The sequence below is a fragment of the Lynx canadensis genome, chromosome D4 (genome assembly GCF_007474595.2).
Source record: "Lynx canadensis isolate LIC74 chromosome D4, mLynCan4.pri.v2, whole genome shotgun sequence".
In the NCBI taxonomy this organism is placed as follows: domain Eukaryota; kingdom Metazoa; phylum Chordata; class Mammalia; order Carnivora; family Felidae; genus Lynx; species Lynx canadensis.
The window spans coordinates 26422433-26436987 of record NC_044315.2 but is presented as its reverse complement, the minus strand read 5'-3'; the positions used below and the strand labels follow the sequence as shown (position 1 = coordinate 26436987).

General features: G+C 35.4%; 1 protein-coding gene across 7 annotated transcripts in view; it reads left to right on the top strand.

Annotated features, from left to right (window-relative positions):
• Positions 1-14555, top strand: part of AGTPBP1 (ATP/GTP binding protein 1) — a 199873-nt gene that overhangs the window by 77674 nt on the left and 107644 nt on the right. For all 7 annotated transcript variants that reach the window (XR_003964299.1, XM_030293983.1, XM_030293980.1 and 4 more), the window contains exons 4-8: positions 3470-3537; positions 6667-6730; positions 7165-7311; positions 9484-9615; positions 12399-12492. Coding sequence is in view for 6 of the 7 variants with exons in the window: in XM_030293983.1 (XP_030149843.1) it covers positions 3470-3537; positions 6667-6730; positions 7165-7311; positions 9484-9615; positions 12399-12492 (505 nt within the window). In the remaining variant the exon portion in view is untranslated. The remainder of the gene's footprint in view (positions 1-3469; positions 3538-6666; positions 6731-7164; positions 7312-9483; positions 9616-12398; positions 12493-14555) is intronic.

Here is a 14555-nt window from a genome sequence, read left to right as displayed (position 1 = left end):
GTTTCACTGAGAAAACAAAGAAATAGAGGAAGAGGCAAGGTAAAATAAGGTTTGTTAAGTATATGGGAAAATAAAAAACAGTATGTGCGTGGAGGTTGAAGCTATAGCTTTATAAGTAGGTAGAAAGGATGGGATTCAGAATGTAGTAAAAAGGACACATCCTCTTCCAATACCCCGACTGGAAAAAGGAATGCAAAATTGTCAAGGCTTTGCTACATGAGTATATGGATTTTGGTAATTGTTTATAGAATTTCATCTGTACTTAACAGATCACTTTGTCTCAATTCATTGAGGGAAATATAGATGCTGAGAGTTGGGAACAGAGGCCCAGGGATTGAGAGTCCACAGGTAGAGGACTGGTACAACATTTGGAATAGCTGTGGGCTATGGCAGGGCAGATGGTGATGGCTGTGAGTTGAGGTAAGTGAAAATAGTAGTTTTGTGTTTCCAAATAAGGATGGAAATGGTGAATTTTTGGTACTAACAATCTTAAACTAGGAGAAGAAATTCTTATGGCATTATTTTTACTGTGATGTAGGAAAGAGAATGCACATTTGAGCATTTACTTAATTAGAAAGCTTTGTGGTGGTTAAGTTTAAGGGGTGAGGCTTTGAATCCAAGTGGGGTACGTCTAGACCTGATTTTACCTGAAAATAGCACTACCTTTGATGAGTTAGAAGTTTCAGTGAAAGTGACAGTGAGACTTCCCTAATCTTTCGAAAAGAAAGAAGGATAGGAGTGTTAGGAGTCTGGGGTCTGATAGAGGGAGATCGTAGGTTAAGATTCCAGAGGTAGGACAGTTTGGGGTACGAGAATTGCAAGGGTTGATAAATGAGAGCAAAGGAGAAGGGTTTTGTTGTCAAAAAACTATGCAGCTAGGTATTTGAATCATTGACATCGAAACCTCCTTAGATTATGACAGAATCTAGAGTATAGTAAAAAACTGTATGGCACCTAGTTTTCGTTTAACGTGTGGAATAAACTAGATGATCGTGGATGTTACAATAAGGAGAGTTTTTGGTCTGTTCCATGAAAGTGAAAATGTAATGGTTTGTTAGTAGAGGAGATCTCAGCCTTCTGACTATTCTATGTGATTAATATCGAAAAATCATTTGGCTTTAGTAGTAAATCAATTGTGGGGGTCCCTGGGTGGGTCAGTCGGTTAAGTGTCTGACTTTGGCTCAGGTCATGATCTCACGGTTTGTGAGTTAGAGTCCTGCTTTGGGCTCTGTGCTGACAGCTCCGAGCCTGCAGCTTGCTTTGGATTCTGTGTCTTCTTCTCTCTCTGCCCCTCCCACACTTGTATTCTGTCTCTCAAAAATAAATAAATGTAAAAAAAAAAAATAGTAAATCAGTTGTGTTATTTAAAAGGTTAAATCAAGGGTACATTGTAGATATTTAAACAATATTTATTTTATAACTCAGTGCTTACTGATGGAGGCAGCTGGCCCAGGGAAATGAAGGGTCAGCAGAGGAATCCCATACTTTTATTTTTTAAATTTTTTTAATGTTTACTTTTGAGAGAGAGAGAGAGAGAGACAGGGCATGAGTGGGGGAGGGGCAGAGAGAGAGGGAGACACAGAATTCGAAGCAGGCTCCAGGCACTGAGTTGTCAGCACAGAGCCCGACGTGGGGCTCGAACTCACAAACCATGAGATCATGACCTGGGTGGAAGTCGGCTGCTTAACTGACTGAGCCATCCAGGTGCCCCATGAATCACATACTTTTTAAAAGGGAATTGAGTTTTACGAATATTTATGAGTTTTTCCTTTTTTTGTAGGCAAAGAAATTTGTCATTCTTTTAAGCATTAGTAATTATGGCAAGGGGTAAGGAGATGAACAGTCACTTATGCAAGTTTATATTTAAACAGATTGTAAGACTTCTGTAAGTTTTACAAAATTCGTTATCTGGACCCAAGATGATGCATGATAGCCTGAGTTAGTTGTTTTAAAGAAAAATATGGTTTCTAATCTCCATATTTATTTTGTAGGTAGTTACTAATAGTTATTATAAATAATATTTTACTATAACTTCTCTGTAGCACATTTGTCCCTTTTTGTAATAACTTATAATTTAGAATAACCTAATTTTCAGATGGGTATCAGACTAATGAGTTTTTTCCCAAGATTTTGTGACTTGTCGTCTACATCTTACACTTCATTTCCTTGTGAAATTGTAAATATATAATTTGTATGTGGCAGAACTGTACCACGTATGGCTTTTTCGTTCTTTCACGATGCAAGTTGAACAGGATTTGCTTTGGGCAGAAGTGTGATGTTCTAAAGGCCTGGTCTCACTTTTACCCCCTCCCCTTATCAGGGCTTCGGGGCTCATTCTGCTCTTAGACTCCTTGATCATCCCTGTGTAGAACACATTTGGTATTACCAATCTCTTGAACTGTATTATGTAATATGTGCTGTATTGAGAATGGATTATTTGTGTTCTCTTTTTAAAATCTCAAAATGTGAAAGGAATGGCATTGTCATTCTATATTAAAAGAATTCCTGGCACTAATGTTTAGGTGTGAAACAGTTGGAGAGGGTCATCAAGTCTCTTGTACCAACAGTCCTATATAAAGGAATGATTCCTGTGGCTCTTTTAGAAATACACTAAATCAGTGAAAGACTGTAAGCTTTGGGTTCAGAAACATCTGGATCACCTAGTCTCTTACTTTTACCCTTACCTGCTCAATGACATTGTACAGATTTCTTCTTTCTGAACTCAAATTTCTGGTCTGTAAAAATAGTAATTTTTCTCCTGGACAGTTAAAGTGAGTCATAAATGAGGTGATATAGGTAAAGTACATATAATTTGTGTGTGGTCTATCTAAATGTCTACCTTTCTACCTTTCTTATCTTGTCAATCAAAGAAAAAGAATCGTGGAGAAGCTCTAGAAACCTTTAAATAGAGGAAAATGTATACTGTTCCCCCTGCCCCCAATCTCAGTGAGATAAAAGGGATTATTTGGGTGATCTGATCTCCAGAGTCTTGCAGAAGCAGCTCTTCCCTAGTTTTGTATTTTTGTGTAATTCAGAATTTTAAAATAGTATTAGTTCAGTAAAAACATTTGAAAATGGTACTAGGTTTTTGTTTTCACCAATTTTGACTAAATATTTTCTAATTCTAGTCATAAAGATAATAAAGAGGCCTACCATTACTACTCCTACCTCACCTGCAGTTCTGGTATCTACACTTTACTGCTGATTTTAAGATTACAGATGGATTGATAAGGATTCATCTAGTTCATGATAGGAAATGTGATCAAATGCAAGGATGGTCTTGTAAACTGAGATCTGGAAGTTCCCATAGAGTATAATTAGCAGTATCAGAGGGAGAAACATCTAAGAACCAATTTAGAATGTTTACTAAATCAATGGAGTCCTGTGGATTCTACATTAGCTATACAATAGAATTATATGTAATTTTTTTCTTTCATATCTTAGAAGAAAACTTTTTTATACCTTTCAGAAAAGACAAGGAGAGAAATGACAGCCAAAGGTTCTACAGGAATGGAAGTTCTGCTGTCAACCCTAGAGGTAAATCGCTGATAGGCTTTAATTAATGTAACTATTAATACCAACCAGGACTGAAGGAAAAAATGTATATATGAAGTATAAAAGTTTTATTCTAGAGGTAAAGCCAATGAATGGAGGTTAGTTTTATGTTTTAAATGATCACTTGGAACGGTGGCAGAAGCATTCTAATATATATTAGGTAAACCTCTAAGTATATTCCCTGATGATTATCATGTAACCATATTTTAAATTTTAACATGCCATTCCGGTTGGTAATAAGAAGGCAGTAGCTGGAAATAAATGATTGATATTGGAAATTCTTATTTATTGTGTTAGGTGATATATATTTGTGACTTAGTTTACTGCATGTATTGGTTGAATAACTATATTATGTTGGTAATAATTAAATTTCTATCCCAGTGTAAAATTTTGGGGTGGAACAGCAGGAAATATTCAGAATCAGGATTTTAAATTTTATTCAGTGCGGTGTTAAGAGTGGGGAGTGAATACATTGTATGCTTTAAACTTACACAGTGCTATATGTCAAATTATATCTCAATAGAGCTGGAAAAAAAAAAAGAACAGGGAGTAAGTTCATGTTTTTTGGTAGGAATCACTTTCTATTCAAAATGATATGTCATTTTTCCCTAAATTGATTCGTCAGTTTAGAGTAATTTCAATAAAAACATTAACAGTTTTCTTTCTAAAGTCCGATGGGAAAATAAAAAGCAAGAGTAGAAAGGACATTTCTGAAAAAGGAGAGAAATGAGAAAAGACTTGCTGCATCAAATATCAAAGAACACTATAAAATTTTAGTAATTCAGATAGATAGCTTAGAAATTGTGCATGAGTAATAGACATCAGTGTAATAGAAATTCTGGAAATAAATTAAGATCACATGGGAATTTAATATCATCTAAGAAAGGTAGCATTTCAGATCAGTGAGAAGTGGAGGGATTACTTACTAAGTGGAGCTCAGATAGATTGGTAGCCACTTAGAAAAGTGTAGTGGATCCTTACTTCCTACACCAAAGTAAGTTCCATATCCAGCAGATTTAAGCTTGGAAAATAAAATCATAATACTAGAGGAAGTAATGGGAGAAATCTTTAAATAATCTTTAAACAGGGAAGGCTTTTTTTTTATTAAAAAAAATTTTTTTTAATATTCATTTATTTTTTGAGAGACATAGAGAGACAAAGGTTGAGCGAGGGAGAAGCAGAGAGAGAGGAAGTCACAGAATCTGAAGCAGGCTCCAGGCTCTGAGCTGCCAGCACAGAGCCCAACATGGGGCTTGAACTCACGAACTGTGAGATCATGACCTGAGCCCAAGTTGGACGCTTAACTGACTGAACCACCGAGGTGCCCTGGAAGGCTTTTCTAATGTAAAAAAAGACTCAGGAGTTATAAAGGAAAAGATGGATAAATTCAACTCCATTAACAAAAGTATGTAGGAAAAAAGCACCCTAGACACTTGGCAAACTGAGGAAAAAACATTCAACTTGTGTAACTTCTTTAACATATAAAGAAGTTTTACAAATGAGTAAGGAAAAATTAAATCAGTAACCCAATAGAAAAATGTGTAGACGTTCTGGACAGTTCCCAGGAAAAGAAACACAAATGGCACTTGAGATTGAACACCATTTGTTTTGTTTGTTTGCTTTATCACAATTTACTGAGGTCAGCAGGGATGGGAGGTGGCGAATTACATATGGGAGACTTGTCTGGGTAAGGCCTAGACATGACAATACAACTTCCATTCAGGTTCCAATGGCCTGAGCTCAGTCGCATGGCCCAAACCTAATTACAGAGGGCTGGAAAATGTGGTTTGTGTACCCAGGAAGAAGATGAAATCAGTTTGCCAAACACGTAATAATATTCTGCCATAGTCCATTCTTCTTTTTAACAGATGTCTGTCTGGCCCTCTCTTCTTTCAGATTCCTCTCTAGTGAGTTGATGGTCCATTTAATATTGCCAATGCTAAGACAAGGGTTTCTGGTTAATGCATAATCCTCTAACTGGTCTAGATGTGGCCTTTTGGTTCCATTAGTCTATAAGCTAAAATGGGGAAGCAGAGACAACACTCATTCCCTTTTGGAAAGGGGAAGAGTAAGAGACTCCTGCCAGTCACTGATACACAGCACTTTTGAAATTCCTCTGTATAAACATTGTAACATTCCTCTACTTTGGGGGTGAAGAAGTTCTCTAAGTAGGTCATAATTCTGCTTTATCTGTGGTTTTCTTGATCCAAGCATCACTTTTAATAAGAGAAATGTAACCAAAGGAAAGTATTTAAACATTTTCTCTTCTTAGATTGGTTGTCCAGACTTTGGGAAATACTCTTCCACATTGTTGGTGGGAGTGTAAATTACTGCATGAAGAGCAATTTAGTAATATTCATCAAAGTAAATGCTCATATTCTTTGACCCAGAAATTCCAGGAATTCGTCCCATATGGAGATGTACTTGGTTCCGTATAAACATGTACTTAATTTTTTGTTACAGTTTTTTAATAGCAAAAGATTTGAAAAATTAAATACTCCATTAGTAGGCGACTGGTTTCATAAACAATGGCATCACCATATATAATGGATTATATCCTGTAGCCCCTAAAAAAGAGTTAAGAAACCATTTGTTCATACATAAAAATATCAATGTATAGACTAGTATCCATAGGGCAATACCATTTGTAGAAATCTGTGTATACACCTCCATTTACATGGATTTCTTTTATGTGTGCACATTATCTTCGGCTGGATACACAAGCAACTGGTACTGCAGTTGCCTTCTGAGAGGGGAGCTAGGTGACTGGGTAGTCACCATATATACACTGTAGTGCCTTTCACATTTTGATTCATTTATTTGTATTTTCTGTTTGGTAGAAGATGATGAATTCAAATGACAAATGAATTCCTCTTGTAATAATGTTGGTACTAAGAAAATAATAGCTCAGATGACCTGCAAACAGTCTCCTGGGCAAGAAGAAGCTCCTGAAGTGATGAGTGGGAATAGTGGAAGCCCAAATACATTTGTTCTCAGAGAAATTGGAAGGGTCATTTGTAAAAATATATGTAGTTCACAACAGGAACAGAAAAGGTTTGGGAATCACAGATTTACAATGGTTTAATACAGCAAATAAACTATTTATTTCAGAACACGAAAGATCTTCAAACTACACTTAATATCTTAAGCATTCTTGTTGAGCTGGTGTCAGCTGGTAAGTTTTTGTTTCCTTTGGTCTAATTTCTGTTTGTAAACAGTGATCAACAATGTATTATGTGTACTTTATTTGGAATTTTTTGATACTCATATAGAGACAGTTCTGAGTATCAGAATTTGGAAGCTGAAATGTCATACTCTTATTGTTGCTTTGTTTTTGATTTGAGGGCTCTTCCAGTATCCCTCAAACCACTCCAAAACCCATTTCCAGAGCCTTGAGTGTAGAATTTTGGCATCACTTTTATTTACTCCTTCTGTTTTTCTAACTAAAATACTAAATGAAATGAAAGAAAATTTGATTTTGAGGTATTTGATTTCAGAAGTCATCACTTGAAGTATTTCTTGAATGCTAACAAGTTGTGATGTTTTTAATATGTTATGGGAGGATTTGCTGTTTAAACAATTAAAAACAATCTTTTTTTTTTTTTTTAGGTGGAGGTCGAAGAGCGAGTTTCTTGGTCGCCAAAGGTGGTTCACAAATATTGTTGCAGTTACTTACGAATGCTAGCAAAGAATCTCCCCAGAATGAGGAGTTAATGGTGCAGATTCATTCTATTCTTGCAAAGATTGGACCAAAAGGTAAGGGTTTCACTTGTGTGTTCATCATAGAACCATTTGTGACACTGATTCTGTGTGCCTTGAAACTTGGTCAGTTTTGAACATCTAAAATGGTATGGCTTTTTCTCAGTCTTAGCTATGGACTACTTTTTACAGTCAACTGCAGTAGCCTGCAAGAATGGGAGATCCTAAATTCACGAGGAATGCCTTTGCATAGGTTGGAAAAAAGGAAGAAAAATATGTCAAAATCACAAGTGTGTCTTAGTGTATGTGTGCCTGCATTTGTATGTGTGTAAAGGACACATATAGCATGGATATTGTTGGAGCTGGAAGGAGGGAGTATGGATGGAAATGCTTTGAGGAACATGGAGGTGAAATGTGTTCATTTTTCATTAATAGTTATATTTGTACTGCATGTCTCAGTGCTTAAAAAGCTTATGACCTAGTCAAGATCAAAAGAGATATAAAATATTGTAAGACTGATTATTATAACAGTTAAGACCTGCAATATGTTAAAAAATAGAAATTGAGAAAACATGGGATTTGAAACAAAGGTGATTTAGGTTAGGTTAACAGAGAAAGGGCATCCTTGGAATAGAACCTAAATTCAATTTATAGTAGTCTAACTACACAGATTAAAATGATTCTCTGAACTCTTAGTGTAGCAATTTTTTAAGAGTTCTGCCATTGCCTTGTGGTGTACCTATGAGTTTTAAACTTTGAAGCTTTTGGTTAAACTGTTTATTCTAAAAAGTGTTTACATATGTGTATTCAGTGTATTATTATGTATTTCATACATATCCTTACTGTATAAATATTTAATACTTTTAACAATTGTTCCCTCAAAGCATCTCTGAGATGACTTTAATTTTCCAGTTGTCTTAAGGGCCTTAATACTTAAACAAATATTCAGTTAATGTAAGAAATATGTCAACTTTTATTTTTCCTTAACTCTCATATTTGAAGTTTAAGGGCTCCCTGCTGAGATTTTTGCTGTAAATGAGAAATAAAACAAGAAAACCTTATTTCATGATGACTGTTGTTATCTCATGCTTCCTCCTTTTTTAGAGCTTTCCTTTGCTTTTCATGAAATTAAGACATTCATGAATTTATATTTGTATTTCTTTAATGTCTCTTCTAAGTTATGGTTTATTTTAATGTTTTCTGTACTTTTAAATTTGTGGTATCTCCTTTATTATTTGTACTAGTTTTCCATTTTTGTTATTCAAGGAAATTGTGCTGTAATTCTTTGAGTGACTTTCTATACTTTTTGTCCCCACCCACCTCCCCGGTGAGATGGGAGTAATTTTTCCTCAGGAATGTTTAGTTCTTTTTGATGTAAAATTCCTGTTGTTAATGAAATAACTCTGCTTGCTGGTCCTGCTTATTTTCTATGTTTGAAATCTTAACATTATTCTTGTTATCCAGATTGTTTCTTAGACTATTTTAATCTCTTTGTGAGAATAAAAATCCAGAACTTTTCTTTTTCTCCTTTTCTGTGTTGAATTAGATCCTTTAGAAACTAACTAACTTGATAATATTTGCTAGATTATTTTTTACTTAAGCTGTTTATATTTTCATTAATTTATATTCTAAGTCTGAAAAATATAGTTAATATGAAATAAATAATATTGGTAATGGACATTTAGATTCTTTATGATTCTCCCTAACCTTGTGATGGTGTTCCTTTGAATAATATATGTAGTGGAGCAGTTAAATTATTCCTTTCATGACAGTCGAACTTTTTCAACCTCTGTCCCCGTGTGCTATCCTCCCAACTTGCCCTTTTGTACTTTCTTTCAGGCCATGTTTTAAAAGTTTAAGGGATCTTTTAAAATTATGTAAGAGGGGCGCCTGAGTGGCTCATTCAGATGAACGTCTAACTCTTGATTTTGGCTCAGGTCATGATCTCAGGGTTGTGGGATCAAGCCCTTTGTCAGCCTCCTTGCAGAAAGAACTTAGAGTCTGCTTAAGATCCTCTCTCCCCCGCTTGCACACTCCCTCTAAAAAATAAAAAAAAAATAAAAAATATACAAGAAAGCAATTCCAATTTTAGTTACTTCTGGTCAATTTTATGTGTGATAATATGAATTCATAATATAAGTTTTTAAATTTTCATTGCTTTATGACATTTTTATTTCATTCAAAAGTTATACATGGCTAAATTGTGTTTGTTCATTTTTTTTGTAACAGACAAAAAATTTGGAGTGAAAGCTAGAATTAATGGAGCTCTGAATATAACTCTGAATTTGGTCAAACAGAATTTGCAGAATCATCGCTTGGTTTTGCCTTGTCTTCAGCTTTTACGAGTATATTCTGCCAATTGTAAGTATTTAGGGCCGCTTTTAGTTGACTCAGTGTTGTCAAGTTACACAAAATGCAAATGGGGAAGTACCTAAGCTCCATAAATCTCTAAAAATTGGAGACAAGAAAAGAGAATATTTAATATGACTCTTGGTAACTCCTAACCCCACTGCCACAAAAGCGATAAGTGGTAGGAAGGTAAGTTGACAAAATCTTGAGAATTCTCATTTCCTGCCATTTGTAAAAGCCTATAGTGAAGGGGATGAATAGACAGCCTGTGGGAAGATGTGGAAGAATAGGTGAGTGTTGGCAGCTGGAAAAACTGCTGAGCCTATTTGGATTTTCACAGATGAGAGAAAAACTGAGAGGGAAAGCATGTGGTAGCATAGTCTCCTAGAGCTAATTACCTTCAGCAATCAATAGGGAAGTAGTGGAACAGAAGAAAATAGTATAGGAGCCTCCGAGGAAGCTGCAGAGAAGAGGGATCACAGAGAGAAAGCTTCCTAGCATGCACACACACACACACTCTCACTAATATTAGGTCCCAAACCTAGGAGGTGTGAATTTTCTTTCTATTCCCTGACTATGGGATTGGAGTGGTTAACAAGACACCTTGAAATTGAAATTGTATAGTACATGATACGATGTACATGGAGAGTACATGATTCTGCCATATCATGGCAGAATATCATTGTAGAATAATGATAGTCCAAGTGGTAGAGATATGTGTGTGTGTTTGTGTGTATGTATAAAAATGTGTGTGTGTATGTATTTGTCGATAGCTATACTTTGACACTATGGCTAAAGGTGAGCTCATAGGAAAATAGCTCTGACCACTTAAAGAATTAACACTAGATAATTTAAAAAGAACAGAAGAAAATGAATGAATTGGATTTCTAACCAAAGAAGTTAAGAGAGCAATAAACACAAGGAAAGCAGAGGAAAAAGCAGGAAAAGTACACGAAAAAGAACACCCAGTTGATGTAAAAAATAAATTGATTGGATTAAAATAATACTGTAATAGTGATGTAATCGGGCAGATGGTAGCTATTCTGATGGTGAACATACCAAATGTATAAACTTATCAAATGATTAAGTTGTATATCTGAAGCTAATGTAACATTGTGTATCAACTACACTCAAATAAAATTAAAAAAAATAAGCAGGTAAACCACCAAATACCCCAATGAAGGAAAAAAAAAGACAGCGCAGAGGTAAAATTAGAAGGGATAATGGAAAAATAGATTCAGAAGAAATTAAAATAATCATACAAAACTTGAGCTTATATTTTTGGTGGCAACATATTGAATTTACCACTAGAAGGCTAGTAATGGTTTATCTATAATTTTTAAAAAATCTATGTGTTCAGAGTTGAAAACATTAGCACAATTTTCTGGATAGGTAATTGTGTATTCTGTGTGAAACTCTGAAGTTGTTTCCCTCTTTTTCCCCACCACAGTTGCTTTGGTTGAGGTCTCATCACCTCTCACGTAGACCACAGCCTGCTAACAATGTCTTTCTTTCTTTCTTTTTTTAATATGAAATTTATTGTCAAATTGGTTTCCATACAACACCTAATGCTCATCCCAACAGGTGCCCTCCTTAATACCCATCTCCCACCCCCCATCAACCCTCAGTTTATTCTCAGTTTTTAAGAGTCTGTTATGGTTTGGCTGCCTCCCTCTCTAACTTTTTTTTTCCTTCCCCTCCCCCATGGTCTTCTGTTAAGTTTCTCAGAATCTACATGTCTTTCAAATCTGTCTTCCCCACAGTGCTGTGAGATCTGACCTGTATTTAAAATGCATGTCTGATTGGTTGTTCCTTTTGGGCAATTCCCTGTAGTTGAACAAATTAACAACTTCTGGGGCTCTTTATAGTTTGTTACCTTCTTTTCCTACCTCATCTTCCTACTGATACGCTTTGTCTGGTATTATATCTTGCTTTTTTAAGTTTTTTAAATATTTATTTATTTCTGGAGAGAGCACATGCGCACAGGGAGAAGCAGAGAAAGAGGGAGAGAGAGAGGAATTACAAGCAGGCTCCACAGGGTCAGCATGGGGCCTGACTTGCAGCTCACAACTCAGGAACCACAAGATCATGGACCTGCTGAAGTTGAATGCTCAACCGGACTGAGCCACCCAGTCATCCCCTGATATTGTTATCTTTTAATGTGTGACTTTATACCCGTGCTGTTCACGGACTCTGTTCTGTTTTCCGTGTTATCCCTGTCTCCAGAGACATTCCCTTACAGCAATTCCTGTCCTTGCTAGCTCCTCTTCATTGGTAAAGACTGAGCCCAGGCATCAATTTCTACAGAGATACCTTCAGTTTCATTATGGATTTGGGGCTCCACACAGGTGTAACCTAAACAGCTTACAACTCTTAGTTATTTAGAAAATAATGTAGTAATGATTTGTTTATTGTTACTGTCATGCTCCTCTCTACTGTGTTCTCAGTTTTTGTCCTTGAATCTCCATGACCTGGTATTTAAGAGTTCTCTAAATTTATTGAAGAAACAAACAGAGCAATTTAAAACTATTTTTGTTTTGTAGTAACATTGTGTTGTTTTATATAACTTCTTTCATAATTTCCCTGTAAGGTAGTAAATAACTGCCTCCCCCTCTCCCCCCCCACCCCCAACCAAATCTTCCCTTCAAGTGATTGGCTAAGGTGGATGTCATGAGGCCTTGAGTTCATATCTGCTACAGAACTTGTGTATGTTTTTGGCCATGTATTACCAAGAATACACATTTCTATTTATTGAGGTTTTAACATCATTTTACATTCTTTCTTCTCCCTCCTAGCTGTGAATTCAGTATCCTTAGGGAAAAATGGAGTTGTGGAGCTGCTGTTTAAAATCATTGGACCATTTAGTAAGAAGAATTCGGGTCTCATGAAGTGAGTAAATGCTTTGAGTATAAATAGAGGTCTATCTTTTTTTATTCTGGGCCTCTTCTTGATCTGCACAGCCAGCAGGTTGAGTTATATTGTATCGAGGGTCCTTTCTTAGTTCTTAGTGATTTTATTATGATAAAGATTTTTAAAATATAAAGTTTAATCTTCAAAGGTGTATCAAAATTAGAAAGCTTTAAAGTCATTGAATATAGTGTTATGGAAATTAGATGTAGAACATTCCTAGATACTAGAAAGAGGAAAAACCTCATTGACAGAGTAGCATTCATTCAGAAACATTTATTGGATGCCTACTATATCCCCTACCCAGTTTTGCAGTCTTTCAGTGGCTGCATCCTTCATTCTCACAATTATCTGAACATATTTTAAATTTATACATTTCTTTTTTGGCAAAATGTCTTTTTTTTTCTTTTTTCTTGAGATATGTATATTCCAAGAAATATATCTATTCATTTGTAGGTCTTTCAGCCTCAAAAATGAAAGCAGCTTCCAGTTATTTGGTTATATTTAGTATTTTTTTCTTAAGCCATATTCTTTAAAAAAAGTATTGAGTTTTTCAAAGATACCTGGGGTTTATATTATATTAGAATGATTATCTTGAATTAGGTTTATTAATCACTTACTTGATTCAACAGTTATCAACATTCTGCCATTTAATCCCACTCTATACTTTTATTTATGCTGAGGTATTTTTAAGCAAATCCCAGATGCCATTCGTATATTTCATTCATATATGCAATTCAAATATATATATTTCTATAAAAAAAATCCAAGATATTTTATCATTTTTCCCTAAATCAGTATTTAACTCTACTAAATAGGGACTTAAAAAATAACCAAAATACTAAAATCGTACTCAACCAAATTATTAATTCCTTAATATAACCTAAAATCTATTCTGTGTTCATTTTTCTCCTGTTGTCTCAAAATGCCCTTTTTTTTAATGGGTTTGTTTGAATCAGAATCCAAACAGGACACACACATTGTTCCTTGTCACATTTAGGAAATTTCCAAACCTACACAAAAATAGACTAGAGGAATTACAGACCTGTGCAGAACTAGAATAGAACCCTGTGATGTACCCACCACCCAGTTTCAGCAGTAACCAACATTGGCATTTTTATCTCAGCTTCCCTTCCTTGTCCATCGCTTCGTTCTTTCTTTCTTTCTTCTTTCTTTCTTTTCTTTCTTTCTTTCTGTATTTGAAGCAAATATTGGCTGTAACATTTGTTCTGTGAATTCTTTAGTATGATTATCATCAGACACAACTTTTTCCTTTTAGTGTTTCCAGAATATTGTTTCATTGTCCAGCAATATTAATAATCCCTTAATATCATCTGATACTTCCTTTATTTAAAAAATTTTTTTTAATGTTTTTATTTATTCTTGAGACAGAGACAGAGCGTGAACAGGGGAGGGGCAGAGAAAGAGGAGACACAGAATCTGAAACAGGCTCCAGGCTCTGAGCTGTCAGCACAGAGCATGAACACGGGGCGCTCGAACCCACAAACTGTGAGATCATGACCTGAGCAGAAGTTGGACACTTAAACCGACTGAGCCACCCAGGCGCCCCTGATACTTTCTGATTGTCTTTGAAATGTCTTTTTTTACAGTTGACTTGTTCCAATCAGGATCCAAATAAGATCTGTACATTTTATTTGGATTGCTGTGTCTCATAATCTTAACAATCAGTAACAGTTCCCTGTTTTGTGGTTCTCTGTTTATTTATTTGTTGAAGGAACCTGGGTGATGTCTTGTAGGTTGTCCCAACATTCTGGATTAAGATGACTGTATCCTGGGGTCCTTTAACATGTAGGTATGTCCCTTGAATTTCCTGTAGACTGATAGAGCTAGAGGATTGATTAGATTTGGGTTCATTTTTTCTGATCAAAGGTTTCAGATGTGCTGGGTACTCTGTTTGTACCACTTGAGATCACTGAGTTTAGGTGATGGCTCTACTTTCCACCTAATAATTTAGCAGTATTTCATGACACTGTCTAGATCCATTATTTCTTTAGGGGTTGCAGAATAGTGACTTTTCTAATTTT